Raw genomic sequence first — 19003 nt, forward strand, 5'->3', positions numbered from 1 at the left:
TATTTTTAATCACCATACTATACTACCTGTCTTTTCTGAGCTAGTATATTAGGTATTAGATAAGGTAATTGTTATGGTTTAAATGTCTTCCCTCCAAAATTCAGGTGTTGCCAATGTGATGTTATGAAGAGATGGGGTCTTTACAGGCTGATTAGGACAGGAGGGCTTGCTTCTCCCTCATTAATGGAATTAAGGTCCTTATAAAAGAGGCTTCACAAAACATTTGACTACCTATAGCTTGCCTGTCAGCCTTCTCTGGAAGCAGAGAGCAGCCCTTACCAGGCCAAACACGGAGACGCTGATTTTGGACTTCCCAACCCGCAGAAATGTGAGAAAATAAACTTCTATTCTTTATAAATTACAAAATCTCAATTATTCTTTGATAGCACCGCAAAATAAACTGAGACAATAATATATTGTAAAACTCTTATATAAGTCATCTTCCCTATAACCAGATAACATATATATGTATATTAATATATATATTTATAAATTCAAGATTTTCTCTTCTTTTCACTCTCAAAATGACACCATTTCTCTCTGAAAGCTGAGGAAAATTAAACTTAAAAGTCACATGTTTTTAAAATTAGCAATGAAGTAGAGCACCACACAAACACACCTCACTACACATAAAAAGTAAACTTTAAAACTACAAACTAGGTATTTTAATGACATGATCTTAAAAAGCAAGATGAAAAAATGTACACTTTCTACAAGTGCTTAAAAATTCTAAATATCAAAATAAAAGACTGTTTAACAGGACTATGTTCATAAAAAATAAAGACAGATATTTTTCTATTCCAAACTTGGCATTCTTATATTGACAGTAGTTTAAGATGAAAGCTACCTCCACAGTTCAAGTAAATTAGCCTGACATCACTAAATAGTGCAATCAAAATTTTGCTGAAGTTCTGAACATACATTAAATCAAGAGCTTATGCATACAATTCTTCAAAACCTTTATATAAGGTATTTCCACATAACTTAACATCACTTCAAGGTTATAGTCAACATAAAACAAAGAAAACTAGTATGATATCCTTACCATTAACTAAATATTCATCTAACAATCTGTTTCAACAATATCAACATTAGGTTTTTCACAGTGACTTTCTTTTTAAGTAGCAAAAGGTAGTTTTTGTTAAAGTATATAAAATACATACGAGGGTTTTGTATCTTTACTGAAGAATCAGGATCTGGATGCTGTTTATGTACCACCTGAGTACCAATCTGTTCTATAAGAATCTACAGAAGTAAAACAACACAAAACAAAGTCACTATATTAGCATCACTATTAATGAACTCTAAGTACAATATTAATCAAACAGTGCAATATTCTCATGCTAAATATTTAATACATATAAAATAACTTCAGTAAATGGGCTTGGTGGCTCATGCCTGTATTCTTAGCACTCTGGGAGGCCAAGACAGGAGGACTGATTGAGGCCAGGAGTTCAAGACCAGCCTGAGCAAAAGTGAGACCCCCATCTCTATAAACAATAAAAAAAATTAGGCAGGCATGCTGGCATGTGCCTGTATTCCCAGCTACTTGGGAGGCTGAGACAGGAGGATTACTTGAGCCCAGGAGTTTGTGGGTGCAGTGAGCTATGATGACATCACTGTACTCTAGCCCAGGTGACAGAGCTAGACTCTGTCTCAAAAAACACAAACAAAACAACTTCAGCATTATAACTCTATTTTTACTAAATTTTAAAATGAGACATCCAATAGTCAATACAATGGAGGAAATACTTAAGCAGAAATAACTAGTTTATTAACTCACAGATTAATAACTGATTTCCAAAAATTCAGCCATATCTCCTTTATGTAATTTCAAAACTGTACATTATAAATCTAAATGGTTTTATTTTATCTAGACACTGTCAACAAGCACTTTTATAGTAAATTCTAACTACATTCCTACCTCAAACAGAACATTATATGTGGTCATTGTGATTAAATTTGTCTGAAGCATGAGTCTTTCAGCTAGCAATGAAAACAATCCATGCCCAAGCATGACTTCAGCTTTCCTCCTGCAATTACACATAAAGAAATCATCAAATGCAGAGTTTTACTACACACAACTTAGTATGCATGCTGAGCAAAGAAAACACAAAACTTTTTCACATTACAAGCAAATTCCACCCAATTACTCTTCCAATTTTCTTCGATCTAAAACTTTTTAGTAGAGAAATGCTAACTACAATATAAGCAAAGCTAAAGTTTTTAAAAAACAAGATTGGCTATGTCACAGCACAGCAAAAACCTCCACCAAAATCTTCAGAGCAACTATTTATTTAACTAGTTGCTACTAACTGCCAGCACTGAGGCAGGCTCTACCAGGGAGAGTCATCTAAAGCACAATAAGTAGTTAAATAGAAAAGCAATGTGGAGGAAAAGGCAGAAGAAATGTAAAATAATTTAAGAAAATAAATACTATGGAATAATATATGCAAAAATAACCTTTCAATCATAAATTTAGAAACTGAAGGATCACAAACTTTAGTTCTACCCCTGGGGTCAGGAAACTTTTGCTGCAAATGGCCAGATAATAAATATTTTAGGATTTGTGGACCATATGATCTCTGTCACAACTCAACACTGCCCTTATGTCATGAAAGCAGCCATGGATAATACACAAATACAATAAATTATTGTAGCTGTGTTCCAATAAAACTTTACAGGTGGCCTGCTGGATTCCTAAAAACTACAGTTTACCAACACTTGTTCTACCCCTCAAATTTTTAATTTTTATAATTAACTACTCCCAGGTAGAACATGAATGTCTGCATTCAACTAAGAAAATATGCATGGGAGTTTCAGTTGTTAGGTAGGTATACAGCAGAATGCACTATGTGACAACATTCAGGTTACTGTATCAGCTTTGCAGTACAGATAAAGCAAATAATGGTGCAAGGCACCTGAAATGAAGTCTCCTTGGTTTCTAGAATTCAATTTATCCAAACTAATTCTCATAATTAACACAAAATATATGAATAATTTAAATAATTTTCATATAAAACAAACCAAATATTCCCATTCAATTTTATTTACTAATGAGATTAAGTTCATACAGCATTTTACGAATAAAAATAAAAGACAGACTATGGAGACCACAGAACAGAAATGTTATTTCAAGGGTTTATTAAAAATTAGGAAAATACAACAGTCTATTTTAGATTTCATGCATACTCACTTTGGGGCCAGATGTTTTAAAAAATATCCCATTGCCTTAAGAGCTTGCACTCTGATTCCTTCGCTTTTTGATGCCAAAAGTTTGTAGATAACACTGAATTAATAAAAATTAAAAACAAACCATTCTGAGTATAATTTTCAAAAATAAAGACTTAAGATATATATTATTTCACATTATTATAAACCTATTTCAGATAAAAAATAAGTGAATTTAACGTGCATGTCTGATATTTGAAAACCTGCTTATCTCTGGCCAGAGTTCCTTTTAAGGAAAACTAAGAAATGAAAAGAAATTGGAATGCAGGAAATAAGGTGATTTTTCCATGCCTATACTCATATGCAACTTGTAATGACTTTGAGACACTACCTTTCCTCTGCTACAGGCTTATCAATGTCCTTTAGAGGTTACCAACTTTTTTTTGTTATAGAAAACACAAAGAAAGCATTGTTTAGTGGTAGCACATATTTAAATTTGTAAATAATTATCACCATTAAAAATAAGAGAACAGGCTAGTAATTAATGACAGTCAGAAATAAGTACAAAAGTAAAAAGATTTAAAACCGAATGACCCCTAAAAATAAATTCACATTCAATTATTTAAAATTATATAATAATCTAATTTAATTTTAAAAAACCTCTAAGTGCCTTTTGATTTGAGTATAAACCAAGTATAATGAAGGTGACAGTCTGGCTGGGTGAGGTGGCTCACACCTGTAAACCTGGCATTTTGAAAGGCCAAGGAAGGAGGACTGCTTGAGGCCAGGAGTCCAAGACCAGCATTAGCAACATGGGAAGACCCATCTCTACAAAAAATACAAAACTCAGCCCAGCATGGTGGTGCACAGCCCTAGTCCCAGCTACTCAAGAGGCCTAGGTGAGAGGATTGCTTAAGTCCAGGAGTTTGAAATTGCAGTGAATTATTATGATGCCACTGCACTCTAGTCTGGGCAACACAGTGAGAACCTGTCTCTCCCAAAAAAAAAAAAAAAAAAATACAATGAAAGCAATATTCAATTGATTCATTATATCATTCTCTTTCTCATAGACATTTAGAACAACAGTAATAGTCAGAAATTTTTACAGTTACTCATAAAAATTAAGAATGTCAGTATCCTCCTACATCAAGATTTCAATATTTAATAACCAATCAAAAGAATTTTAAGCAAAAAGAAAAGTTCTTCAACCTCTAGTGATTAACAGAAAAGAAATATATAAAAAAGTTTGATTCCTTTTAAAATATAAATTAAAACCATCCACATCCATATCTCATTGCAATCTCATAAAATGAGACATCAGAAATTAGCATTTTTAATTCAAATCTTAATATAAAAACTGTAACTGTCAATCATTAGGACAACACTAATATATTTGTAAGTTTCTTTTCTTCAACCATTTACATTAGGCAAAATACAAATCAAATTGTTTATAAAAGTAACACTAACATAAGTTTAATACTGGTTTAAAAAACACAATACACTAAGATATTTTAAAATACCAAAAATTGCTTGCTATAGCTTAGCAAATATGTTTGGTTAAAATCACAATGACTTCATCAAAAGATAAACTCTAGATACCACTAAGTGCTTTCAAATAATGTTTTGTTAGGATTAATAATAAGAAAATTAAAATAACTTGAATTGCATCTATGTACCTAATATTTACCCTCCAATAACTTTTTAAATGTTGAACATTTCTGACCAAAGCAGAATCTAATTAGTTTACCTGCTAAACATAAGTAGTAAATTTTGTAAAAGTTACATGGGCCTACTTTGCTTTTTAACCAAAGTTTAGTTCCTATTTAACTCACACATTGGAGGGGGAAAAAATCATGTAGTACTTCAATGAAATTTATATATTTTTCTAGTCAGAAAAAAATTTATAAACACATGTATGCTTCTCTATCTAGAAACAGAGAAAAGTATAAAGAAGATAATAAAAGTAACCCATGAGAAACAATACTGAAATTTGGGAATACTTTCATACAATCTGCTTTACTATGATTATATGTTTAAAGAAATGTATATAGATATATCATACATACATTTTTTGAATTGGACTATACTTTGATGTCCACACTACATTTTCAATGAAGAAAATATAATTCAGATAATAGGAACACTCAAAAGGATGATTTGAATAGTAACATTTCAATCTGTTCACAGAAATTAAAAATGATAAAAACTCATGAAAGTAGACTCCAAAAATTAAAAATTCACAACAATTTAAGCAAAGCATATGATAAGATTGACACTGAATCAGAAAACACAATCACTTCTATGGAAGGATAAGTGCTGCAAGATAGTGATCTAAGTTCAGTATCGGAGACAACGTCTAAATGATTTCATGGTAGAGAAAAATTTTATTTAACAACTGAATGTGAAAATTTCTGTCATTTCATGAAAACTAAGTTGCCATTCATAATTTGAAAATGCTACTGAGAGTTTTTTTAACTCCTATGCCATCTTGTACCAGTAAAGACTATCTCACTCCAATTTTCTTCATTCGAGACCATGCTCATACCTCATTTGACTTTGAATTAATATGAAACCTTCACTAAGTCAATCTCTGTCCTTTTCATATTGGCTATTAAAAATTATGGTACTATATATGAGATACCAATGTAATCATAAACAAGCACTGAAATTATGTATCAGTGTCTGTCTCTCCCTCCCCTCTCTTTTCAAATTATCGAAAAGAAAACCCATGATTTAGAAAATATAATACTGAATACTTCTACAGAATTCCAAATAAATTTCAGGGGCATTCAGTTCTCAGCCTAATTCCTGAGTGAAGCATCTCTGAAGAAAACTCAAAATAGGACAAGCGAGGTTTTGAAAATGAAGGAACACTGCAACCACCACACACAGAATATAAGTAGAACTTATAGTGTGAACCCTTACCAGGTTGACTACTTGCTAAAAAACAATAACAACAATTTGTTAGAGTATTATAACAGGGCCCAGAGTTTATAAAAGACTACACTAACAATGTCCAGGACACATTAGAACATTACTGAACATACAAAGAACTAAGAAAATGAAATCATTACTCATAGGAAAAGAAAATCAACAGATGATAATAAGATGAGCAAAATTCTCACAAAGATTTTAAAGGAGCTCCAGAGAATAAAGGTAAACACAGTCGAATTGAAAAAGTCACAAAGAAAAAATAAATGTTTGAGGTGATGGGGATGCTAATAACCTTGATTTGAACATTACACATTGTATACAAGTACTGAAATATCATACTGTACCCGTAAATATGTAAAATTATGTGTCAATTAGAAATAATTAAAAAGAAAAAGAGTTCTCATCAAAAAAGAAACTATAAAAATGAACCATATTGAAATTTTAGACTTGAAATGTATACTACCTGAAATAAAATTTGTATGAGCTAAGTTCAATATTGAAATAAAAAAGACAAAGTCCATGAACTTAAAGGTCAAGTTTATTATACATATCAAGTTTCTGTATCAATACAGTCTGGAAAAAGAAATGAAACAAACTAAACAGAGCGCTAGGGAGTAATGTAACCCTATCAGAAGATCTAATATTCATGTCTTTACAGACACAAAGTGAAAGGAGAAAGATATAAGTAAAGCCAAAAATAAAAAATTGAAAAAATAATGACCTAAAGCTTCTCAAATTTTCTGATAATTACAAAGAAAATCACAATGAAACTACAGGGGAGAGCCAGGCATAGTGGTGTGTGCCTGTAGTTCCAGCTACTCAAGAGCCTGAGGCAGTAGGATCAATTGAGCACAGAAGTTCAAGATCAGACTGGGCAACATAGCAAGAGCCCAACTCTTAAAAACAAACAACAAAAAATCATGGAAAGGAAAGTTAAAGAAAATGTCTTCAAAGAAAGTGCAGAAATCTAGCACATGTTTACAAAGAAAGATTTCAATGACCATAGATTTCTCATTAGGCCAGCCGACCGTAGCACAACATTTTAAAGTGCTAAAAGAAAAGAACTACAAACACAGAATTCTACACACAGAAAAAAAAAAAAAAAATCCTTGGGGACTAAGGGCCAAATAAAGATATTCTCAGAAGAAAAACTAAGAAAATTCGTTTCCAGCAAAATTACTCAAGAAGAAATGCTAACGGAAGTTCTTCAGGAATGAAGGAAGAACAAAAGAAATTCTAAATACCTGGATAAAAGTAAAAGCTTTTTTTCTCTTAAATTCTTTAAACTATATACAATCAGTGAAAGAAAAAATTATAACATTATCTGGAGGGGCTTACAGTATATGTTGATGTAATAAAGGACATCAGTGGAGGTTAAAGGGATCAATAGAGTTGTGATAATCGTATATTTTATTTGAAGAGGTAAAATATTAACTCCACATAGCCTGAGAAACTATATATGTTGAAATCACTAGAGCAAGCACCAAAAAAATTACACAAAGAGATAAATCCAAAACCCAATCAGATAATTTTTTTAAAATATTTTAAAAATTCAGGCTGGGCACGGTGGCTCACGCCTGTAATCCTAGCACTCTGGGAAGCCAAGGTGGGCAGATTGTTTGAGCTCAGGAGTTCGAGACCAGCCTGAGCAAGATGAGACCCCGTCTCTACTAAAAATAGAAAGAAATTAGCTGGACAACTAAAAATATATAGAAAAGACTAGCCGGGCATGGTGGCGCATGCGGGTAGTCCCAGCTACTTGGGAGGCTGAGGCAGGATTGCTTGAGCCCAGTAGTTTGAGGTTGCTGTGAGCTAGGCTAACGCCATGGCACTCTAGTCCTGGCAACAGAGTGAGATTCTGTCTCAAAAAAAAAAAAAAAAAAAATTCAAATACAAAGAACACAGGGAAGGAGAAATGAGAAAAATGTTATACTAGGACAAACAGAAAACAAATAATAAAATTGCTGATGAAAATAAAACTATATCAATAATTACATTAAACTTAAATGGTCTAAACACACTGAAAAGACTGTGTCAAACTGGACTAAAATAAATAAAACATGCAGCTGTACTGCATGTATTATTCAGGATTCTCTGCAGAAACAGAACAGGATGAGTGGATTTAAAGAGAGACAGAGATTTATTTTAAGAAATTTGCTCATGCAATTATGAAGACTTTGGTAAGTTTCAAATCTTCACAGACCACAAGGCTAGAGATCTACAGTCCTGGTACAAAGGTAGTTTGCAGGAAAAATTCCTTCTTGCTTGGAGCATGTCAGTCTTTGTTTAATTAAGGCCTTCAACTGATTGGATGAAGTCTACCCACATTATGGTCAGTAATATATTTTGCTCTAAGTCCACCAATTTAAATGTTAATCTCAATTAGCCAGGCGTGGTGGCATGCACCTATATTCCCAGCTGCTGGGGAGGCTAAGGAAAGAGGATCTTGAGTTCAGGAGTTTGAGATTGTAATAAGCTACAATGACACCACTGTACTCTAGCCGGGTCAACAGTGAGACTCCGTCTCAAAAAAATCAAAATAAAAAAAATAAATACAACAATATGGGTAAATCTGAAAATAATTTGTGCTGAGTGAAAGAAGATAAATAAAAATGCATGCTGTATGATTCCATTTATGCAAAATTCTAGAAAATCCAAATTAATCTCTAGCGACAATAAGGGGATCAGTGTCAGCCTGGGGATCAGTAGAAAGGAGGCATTTTACAAAGGGGCACGAGATTACTTCTGTCAATGACAGATTTGTCATTATCTTGTTTATGGTGATGGTTTCACAGGTTTATACATATGTCAAAAGTTAACAAACTGCTCACTTTTAAACATTCAGTTTATTGTGTGTTAATTATGCCACAATAAAGCTTTTTTTTTTTTGAGACAGAGTCTTGCTCTGTCGCCCAGGCTAGAGTGCTGTGGCATCAACCTCAACCTCCTGGACTCAAGTGATCCTCCTGCCTCAGCCTCTTGAGTAGGTAGAACTACAGACACGCACCACCATGCCCGGCTAATTTTTCTATTTTTTGTAGAGACGGGGTCTCACTCTTGCTCAGGCTGGCACAATAAAGCCATTAAAAATAAAAATGATACTGGCAAAACTTATGCAACCTACATGAGTCAAATAATTTTGTACTCAAGTAAATGTTAAGATAATGCATTACATACTCAAGACTTTAAAAAAAGAAATATAACCCAAAGTCCCATAGCTATAAAGACGCACTTCGCTATAGTTTTTTTAACCTAACCCTGCAATAATACATAAGGAGAGGGGATTTAAAACAGTCAAGGAAAAAAATCTTTTAGCATTTATTTATCACAGGAGTTAGAAAACTTCTCCATAAAGAACCAAACAGTAAATATTTTAGATTTTACAGGCCACATAGACTCTGTCACGACGCCTAACTCTGTTGTTGTAGCAAGAAAGTAACTAAAGACAATATTTAAAAGAATGAGAGTGCCTGTCCCAAAAATTTTATTTAGAAAAACAGACCATTATGGAAAAGTCAGCAAAAAGAAGCAATGGAAGAGATAAAAAGGAATATGGTGAGAGGACAGCCATAAACAGGAAAAAGGCCTCATCCACCACTACAGTACTGCAAATAACCAAAGAAGAATGGGCTCTGATATACACCTCTGGGGAAAAAAAGATGAAAGTTGAAATAAGTCCCTGCTAATAGCTTTAATGAGGCTTTTGTTGCTGAGAATGAGGAAGAGTTGCAAAAATGTGGGATTTTATCTGAAGCAATAAATAAACAGAATGTCTAACGATGTTAAAAATATAGCTGAGTTTTAAGATCAGTAATTTATAACAGTTTCAACATACACAGCTGCATGATTTTTTCCCCACCAGCCAAGGTTTAGCTGAGTGCATGTCCACCTAGATTGATTTAAGACTAGCAATCTCAAAAGCAGATATAACAAGACAAAGGCACAAGGGAGTTTTCATTAGAAACCAGTTCCAGCAAATAACCAAGCTAGGAAGGAAGTAAACAATGGCTGATGTAGTAAGACACACCAAGATAAAAATAGCAAGATCAAGGGACAAAAGGTCTCTAAGAGACTGAAGAGCACCGGAAAGGGTGATACTAGAAAAATAGGAGATAGAAGATTGTGATGTAAAATACTGGTGTTAAAGATTTCTGTGGAAACATTCCAGTGCTGAAAAGGTCTAGGTTTTTAAAATAGGAATGGATAAATTACACAGAATGTCAGTAAGAGTCACTAAAGTCAAGGAATTAAAAAATTACAAGATTTGGATATTAAGACGAGTTAGCCACAATGATGTTACTCAGACCTAGTGAAACTGAGATAAGGCTGTGAACCAAGAGCTCATACACTAAAAGTATAAAGTATAGACTTTCATTGTCCAGACTTTCAATAGAATGATTCTTCTTAATTATATTGAAATATCTATCTTACTACCTTGCAAGTATTTTTAAAATAGGAAGTAGTAAATTTTGACACTAAATCACAAAATATGTCAAGGCACACCCACACAAGTACCAGGAAAACAAGGTTATAAAATTAGATATTTTGGTACCAAAAACCAAAAAAACAATCTGCCAGTCTTTACATAAACCTTTTAACTGTTTCTGAGACCCAGTTAATAAATATGAAATGTGCACAAAAGAAACAAATTAATAAGCATTTATAAGCCCAGTTTGTTTTGTGTTAATATAGCGCAGCCATTACATTCCTAGGTATACACTCAAGACAAATGAAAATATATGTCAATACAAATACAAATACTTATACATGAATGTTCACAGCAAGCTTATTCAAATTGTTCAAAGTAACAAATATTAGACAGTAGTGACAGAGAATAACGAATACTTTCTGTTTGGTAGTAAAACTATAAATCAATGACAAACTACAAATAAATGACTTTACCCCTTATAATGGTAAACTTTATGTGTCAGCCAGACTAGGCCATGGTATCCAGATATATGGTCAAATGTTATTATAGATGTTTGTTTGAAGATATTTTTTGGGTGAGATTAATGTTTAAATCAGCAGATTCTGAGTAAAGCAGATGTCCCTCCACAATGAGTGTGGGCCTCATCCAATCAATTGAGGGCCTTAATAGAAAAAAGACTGACTATCTTAGAAAAAGAGAAAATTCAGTCAGCAGAAGCACAACATCAACGCTTCTCTAGGTCTCCAGCCTGGCAGCCTACACTACAGATTTTGGACTTGCCGGCCTCCACAATCATGTAAGCCAATTCCTTAAAATAAATTTTGTGTGTGTGTGTGTGTGTGTGTGTGTGTGTGTGTGTGTGTGTGTGTGTGTGTGTGTGTGTGTGTGTGTATTCCTTAAAATAAATCTGTGTGTGTGTGTGTGTGTGTGTGTATTCCTTAAAATAAATCTGTGTGTGTGTGTGTGTGTGTGTGTATTCCTTAAAATAAATCTGTGTGTGTGTGTGTGTGTGTGTGTATTCCTTAAAATAAATCTGTGTGTGTGTGTGTGTGCGTATTCCTTAAAATAAATCTGTGTGTGTGTGTGTGTGTGTGTGTGTGTATTCCTTAAAATAAATCTGTGTGTGTGTGTGTGTGTGTATTCCTTAAAATAAATCTGTGTGTGTGTGTGTGTGTGCGTATTCCTTAAAATAAATCTGTGTGTGTGTGTGTGTGTGTGTGTATTCCTTAAAATAAATCTCTGTGTGTGTGTGTGTGTGTGTGTGTATTCCTTAAAATAAATCTGTGTGTGTGTGTGTGTCTGTGTGTGTGTGTGTATTCCTTAAAATAAATCTGTGTGTATGTGTGTGTGTGTGTGTGTGTGTGTGTGTGTCTTCATCTCTCTCCCTCCCTCCCTTCTCTCTCTCACACACACTCTATTGATTTTGTTTCTCTGGCGAACTACACCCCTTAAGTATAAAGACTAAACTCATTTTTTATCTCATAGAGAATGAATACTAAAAGATATCAAATAGGCCAGGAGCAGTGGCTCATGCCTATAACCCAGCATTTCGGGAGGCCGAGGCACAAGGATTGCTTGGGGCCAGGAATTCAAGATCAGCCTGGGCAACATAGCAAGACTCTATCTTTACAAAAAAAAAATTTCTTTTAAATTAGCCAGGCATGGTGGCACATGCCTATAGTCCCAGCTATTCAGAAGGCTGAGGAAGGAGGATTGCTTCCGCCCAGGAGTTCGAGGCTACAGTGAGCTATGATCCCACCACTACACTCCACCTTGGGTGACAGAGCAAGACCCTATCTCTTAAAAAAAAAAAAAAAAGAAAGAAAGATATCAAATAATTTGTAATAGAAGATCAATGTAGGAGATTTATTATAACTAGATAGCTAAATTAGTTACTGTAACTGATCATCCAGCAAAGTAGTTATTAAACTTGTTGTGGCCCAGAATCCTTTCCATTAAATGAAAGTAATGTAAACAAATGAGCTTTCTATCTTCCCTTTGAAATATCACTTTTTCATTCTGAATCACAACTGAATACTAATGTTCTAAAGATAACTCTGCTAAAGAATTTAACAATACAATAGCTCTATATAGCACCCACCTTACAAAATACTGAAATGATTTATCTGTCTTCACAAATTAAATAATAACAAACAGGAACAAAGCCTCTATAATTAAAGATTCACTGAAAAAATATAATGCATGATATATATGGATCTTAAATTTTAACTCTTTTCATGCTATAAAGTCATTTCATAATATAATATCAAGTAATACTTTTCATATTTAAGAACCTTTCCATGTAAAGAAAATTTCCAATATTTCCAAACTAATCTCTTAAATTAAATATATCAACTCTTACCGTAACCCATTCCTTTGGTCAAATGCAGGAATCATAGAATTAGGATGTTCTGACATTAATGCAACAAGCAGCTGTAGGACATCCATGAGATTGTCATCCTACAATCATTTTAGAATTTAAAAATAAAAATCAGGTAAAAACAACTTATTTGAATAATGAATACTTCTGAAACAATAGAAATTTCAACTTCAGAAAAATAAGTATACATATCTGCAATATATATTTATTTGTAACAAATTGTGTTCTTTAAATATACACATTCATCACTATAACTCAAAACAGACATCAGTTATGTCTCCTCTTTCATTTCTGATTTTATTTGAGTCCCCCCCTTTTTTTTCTTTTTGAGACAGAGTCTCGCTCTGTTGCCCGGGCTAGAGTGAGTGCCATGGCATCAGCCTAGCTCACAGCAACCTCAAACTCCTGGGCTTAAGCGATCCTACTGCCTCAGCCTCCCGAGTAGCTGGGACTACAGGCATGCGCCACCATGCCCAGCTAATTTTTTCTAAATATATTTTTAGTTGGCCAGATAATTTCTTTCTATTTTTAGTAGAGACGGGGTCTCACTCTTGCTCAGGCTAGTCTCGAACTCCTGACCTCGAGCGATCCACCCGCCTCGGCCTCCCAGAGTGCTAGGATTACAGGCGTGAGCCACCGCGCCCGGCCACAATTTCTTAATCAAACAAATAAAATACCTTTTATGTTATACTGAACCAAGATTTCCTAAAACATATTCTACAGAAACAGTTGATATGACTTACATACTTTTTTTTTAAAGGAAGGTTTATATATCAAGAAATTGGGAGGAAAAGGGAAACTAAATTGTTCTTTTTTATTACAGCAAAACATATTAGAGCCTTCAATACACTAATAAATGTTGTAAATCTAGTGGCTATGGTGAGGGCAACATATTATATACCATTTCCTAAACTTATTTAACCTGGAATATTTCGTTCACTGTGCCTCTCAAGAAACTAGTTCTAAAAGAACACTTTTTGGGAAAATAAAAACTGGATAATTCTCATATACAGGATCATACGCTGTCAGTATTAAAGATGAAGATGATCAATAAACATTTACTGAGCCAACATACGACTATATGTGGTACAATTTGAGAACATTTTCAAAACATCAGCACAGGAACATATATGAGTTCTAGACCCCAAAAAATCTTCATGAAAACCCCTAAAGGCCTTTGTTGGATATTCCAGTATGTATACATATCATTAGGGGCAACTTGGGTAATACTGACCCAAAAAGGAAAAGGGAAGCAGCTATCAAAGGTTAGTTGACTTAGATGCCCTAACTCTAGGTTTTCCTTCATTGCTTTTCAAGTTGTGCTATTGAAGCTATTTGTACCCTAATTTTCAGTAAGTTAACAATCTAGAGCTAGGGCACTGAATCTTTGAAAAAGCATTATTTGTAGGACCTAAAAGACTCCTGAAAACAGAGGACCACTGGGACTTCCAGTTTATCTTTTATAAAGTACATTTGGTCTCTTACGGTTAATAAAAAACAAAACCACATATAATAACAGATTGCTAGTAAATTCTATTGAAAACTCTTCAGCTATTATAACAAGTCAGGAAAATCTTTAAAAAATAACAATACCCCACTCAAAAGAAAAAATATCAAAATCAGTTAACAATTTTGAGTCAAATATGAACCAATCAAGAAATTTAAGCCATTATTTCATGCCCTAATTAACAGATAGGTCCAACCATTATCTTTCATTTATTATTAAAGAAGGCACTGTTCCATACTAAAATACATTTATTCAGAATACATGAATAATACCATAAAAATGCAAATTACCATTTAAAATGCTGTGACATACATTATTCCATCAATTCCTAAATTTAACTTATTTATGTCTTAATTTAATCATATTATTCAGATATATTACGCCTGGCATATATTATATTTTCTCAGTGCTAAAAAATAAAGGAAAAAACCCAGATATTTCAACCTACTTAATTTTCAACCTGCCTTTCAACCACATAATTTTAAATTACATTATAAACGAGTTGTTTAACTTAATATTTGAACATGTAAAGTGAGTCAGAAGACTGTTGTGAATTTTTAAAATCCAATCCTTTTTAGTCATTTTCACAATCTATTTTTCCATTTGTTACACTGGTTCCTGGAAATACACTGAAAGTATGCTTTGGTATACTTTATTATTAATTCAACAAAATCTAATTTTAACACTATTTAAATCCTTTCATGATTATTATCTCAAGAGCCATCCTGTGGTAATAAAGGATATTTAAATGAGGATTGTTAGGATTTATTTCCTAAATAGGTATATTTACTCCCCATTACAGTTAACATATAATTAGTAGAGATTTTCTTAAATTTTTACTTTAAAAAAAGTCCATAATGCAGCTTCAAAAAATAAAATCTCAAAATATGAAATTCAAATATTACCTCATGCATAGTCAGTAGGTAATTAAGAATGGCCTGTAATTCATCTTCTTTTACTCCAGAATCCTTTAAAAACATAATACAAGTACCTTATGCTTATATTTAAAAATATATATATTTTCAAAAGGGAAATTACACACATAGATTTGTCAAGTTGACCAGCTGCTATAAATATAAAAAGATATTGTAATACAGAATCTAAATTTAAAATAAAAAACTGAGGAAGCACTAAAGACAAACAGTATTCAAAACTGTGTAGAAGTCAAAAGAGATTTAACATCAGCATCCTGTTTTTGACAATTTATATAATAAGATAGCCTACTTAGTAAAGCTACAGAATCCTGAAGAAGGCAAAAATAATAAGTAATGATAAATAAAAGAGTAATAGCCATACCTACCACTCCTCTAAATACAGAAGATATATTTTCTATTTAAAATTAAATTTAGAGGATAAAATGAACAGTTTCTAAAATTACCAAGTTAAAATGTACAGTACCTAAATAATTTTGCTGGGGGAAAACACTGCACTTTTAAATATGGTCTCAGTATGAAAATTTTCAACATTATCAATATACGAATCCCCTTTTTAAAAGCTGCAGTCTCAAAAAATAAGAAAGAGAACTGGCAAACAACAAAAAAAGAAAAAACTAGAAATGAGTAGAAAACCAGATAATTCAAGAAATTTTTTAAACAAATGGAAATAAATTATTGGAGTTGGAAAGGTATACTAAAAGTTAAGTCCACTTGCCACAAGCTTATATGACAGCTAATGAAGCATTATAAAGAATAAGAAATAAAATTATAGTGAATAAAATACTGACAACAAATACATTTATATATTGCTATCTTATAATACCAAAATGCCTTCTTTCAAAATAGTATTAAATTTTGCTTTCCTTGTAACAGAATGAGAAGGGATAAATGTGATCATTTCTAAAGGCTGCCATACCTATCTAGTATATTTATACAGAAATATTATTTCCCAAAATCGGAATGTTAGATACATGGAGTTCCTTAAAAATGAAACCTCCTTTAACACCTTTGTTGAATACTGTATTGCCAGTGCCAAGAATAGTACCAAATAGTTAACAGAAACTTAGTATTTATTTGCTGAATGGAAAAATGAAAACACTTGAGCTCCTACAGAAATTCATAACATACATTACAATTACCAATCTCCAGTTATGCAATTATTTATGTCATATATGCCCAAAAGAAAGAACCAAAAAACAAATAAGGAGACAAACATCTTTCAAAGGATTTTCCAACGTGTAACTGTGATAAAAAAGAATTAATAAACCAAGATTGTATTTCATGTGAAATTACAAGCTACACTACACAGCATGCTATAGGATAAGCAATATGAACTCACCTTCATCACTAATTGTTTAATGAACATCAATAAAAATGCTCGCAGAGAAAGTATTTCTTTTTGATTAGGTCGTGGTCCATCTTTAAAAAAAATACACATATACACACTTAGTATTTCAAAGACCTCAAAGCTATCTAACTATAAAATTCTCATTCCCAATAACTTTTTCATTTATTTATAAGAAACATAAAGATCAGTTTCCTAAAAAGTAACCTCTCTTTTATGGCTCTAGAAAGACAAGCATTCAATCTCACATGCAACTGTATATACAATACTCCAAAAGTACAAAATAGGTCATGTTAAAACTATAATGAAGAACTTTGTACTTTGAATAGGTCAAAGAATTTCCAAAACATAAAAACGAACTAACAAAATTTTTATCCAAAAATAATACACACTTATGTTTTAAGACTCTTTGAGAATATTAGTAAGATAACAGAAGTTTACAAAGAAAAAAGGGAAATCTAAATTTTGAACATTAATATTATATGTGAATTCAGTATGAAAATATTTTCTCCTATTGTTATCACTGTATGAGCTAACACAAAAATCTCAAAAAAGAGTGCCTCACAACACAGTATCGTTCATGAAGAAAGGAAACATTATGTTGACTACCTCTGACATCTCATTCTCTGCTTCGAAAAGTCCTTGGTCACACATGGCTCACATTAAGTCAATTTTCATGTCTCAAATATATAATTTCCAAGTAGAAAGCTTTTGAAACCAAACACCCATTGTTCTAAGATCCTATGTGACAGGACTGTTTGCCTCATATAATTCATAATTTTCCCCCCACTAATCACTATTTACAGCTAGTTCCTAGACCACCAAAGCATAAGACCACCATGACCTTGAACAGATCAATTAAAATACAAAGAAAATTGTTTAAAATTTGTTCCACGTTATGATTTCTTGGCAAAGAATTAGATAAAGAGTTAGATTAGAATCACAAAATTTGTCCAGCTCTCTCATTTAAAGCATAAGACTTTCCCAAGGTTGCTAGTCAGTTACAAAATGAAGGCAAGAATACAAAACTTGCACCTAGAACAGTACATGATACACCTAGAGCACCATGAAATAGTCATCAGGACATTCTGACCTGGTTCTACATCTGCCACAATCTTGCCAGCTTAAATAAATAAATCATATAACTTTTTTGTACCCTCACAGCTTTCTAAATTACAGATAACCATATTCTGTGAGAATAAACCAAGTTTATTTTGAAAGTGATATAAAAAGTATTATACAAATATGAAACCTTGTCTTTGTAAATCACCAAACAACCAAAGCCTTTGACCACAATCAGAATACATGTTATCTGTCTACCCAGCATCTATTTCCTAATTTCAAGCAACAGCCCTTAATTTTTATCAAGGGACTGGTGCCATCTTCACTCTCAGACCATGTATTTCAATGTGGGGGGTACTTCCATGTCTGAGCAATCAGAACAATTACTGCCACAGAGATCGGCATATGATACAATCAGAGGCAATTAGCAACAATGAGACTAAAAGAGATTTTTGCTGAAATACTTGATATAGGCAGATGCTCTTTTGCTAACTTTAAAGTAATGAGGATGTGAAGGTATATTGGCTGCTTGCTACTACAAAGAGAGAAAATATGTGAAAACAGCCAACACAGAAGAACTGGTAAATATGGAGAGACAAATTAGATTCTACAGCCATATTCTGAATATGTGTACCAACTTGTACCTGAAACTGCCAGTTTATACGAGCTCATTAATTCCCTTTTCATTGACATAAGCCAGTTTGAAGGAGGTTTTACAATAGTTATGACCAAAAGAACCACCATGTGTCAAAAGTTTTATTTTGACCTCTTCTGTGAACTGCTGACATGACAAAAGAATATTATCCCTTCAGTAAGTTAGTCCTGATTATGCAGGAAAATAATTACTAAAATTTCATAATTTCATTACATCTTTAAAAGAAGCAGATACCCCCTACTTCTGCAAGAAATTTCTATCTCCCCAAAACACTATCTTCAATGAATCTCATTGTGATAATTGATCTCCACATCAATACCAATAATAATAACTTCTTCTCATTTTCAGTGCCTTACAACTACTATCCCAGTCACATTTGGTCCCCAAACAACTCATACCAGCACAAGTAATGTTCTTCCACACAAGTAGTAAGCTATTAACCTAAAGCAACCACAATTTAGGACAACCTATTTAAATCATCAATGAGATTAAAATAAAATTCTGCCATAAGGAGATTTAGAGAAACTGTCTGAATAAGATGATAGTATAGGTTAAAACAAAAAAGAAAAAACAAAATCCTGATTT

At 32.8% G+C, this 19003-nt stretch overlaps 1 protein-coding gene across 1 annotated transcript in view; it reads right to left on the reverse strand.

The window, feature by feature from the left end:
* Positions 1–19003, reverse strand: part of LRBA (LPS responsive beige-like anchor protein) — a 613453-nt gene that overhangs the window by 502722 nt on the left and 91728 nt on the right. Inside the window, exons 15-20 of the mRNA XM_045552108.1 lie at positions 16696–16775; positions 15327–15389; positions 12897–12994; positions 3197–3289; positions 1925–2033; positions 1164–1245 (exon numbers count right to left, since the gene is read on the reverse strand). Coding sequence (XP_045408064.1) covers positions 1164–1245; positions 1925–2033; positions 3197–3289; positions 12897–12994; positions 15327–15389; positions 16696–16775 — 525 coding nt within the window. The remainder of the gene's footprint in view (positions 1–1163; positions 1246–1924; positions 2034–3196; positions 3290–12896; positions 12995–15326; positions 15390–16695; positions 16776–19003) is intronic.

The sequence above is a fragment of the Lemur catta genome, chromosome 5 (genome assembly GCF_020740605.2).
Source record: "Lemur catta isolate mLemCat1 chromosome 5, mLemCat1.pri, whole genome shotgun sequence".
NCBI classification, from domain to species: domain Eukaryota; kingdom Metazoa; phylum Chordata; class Mammalia; order Primates; family Lemuridae; genus Lemur; species Lemur catta.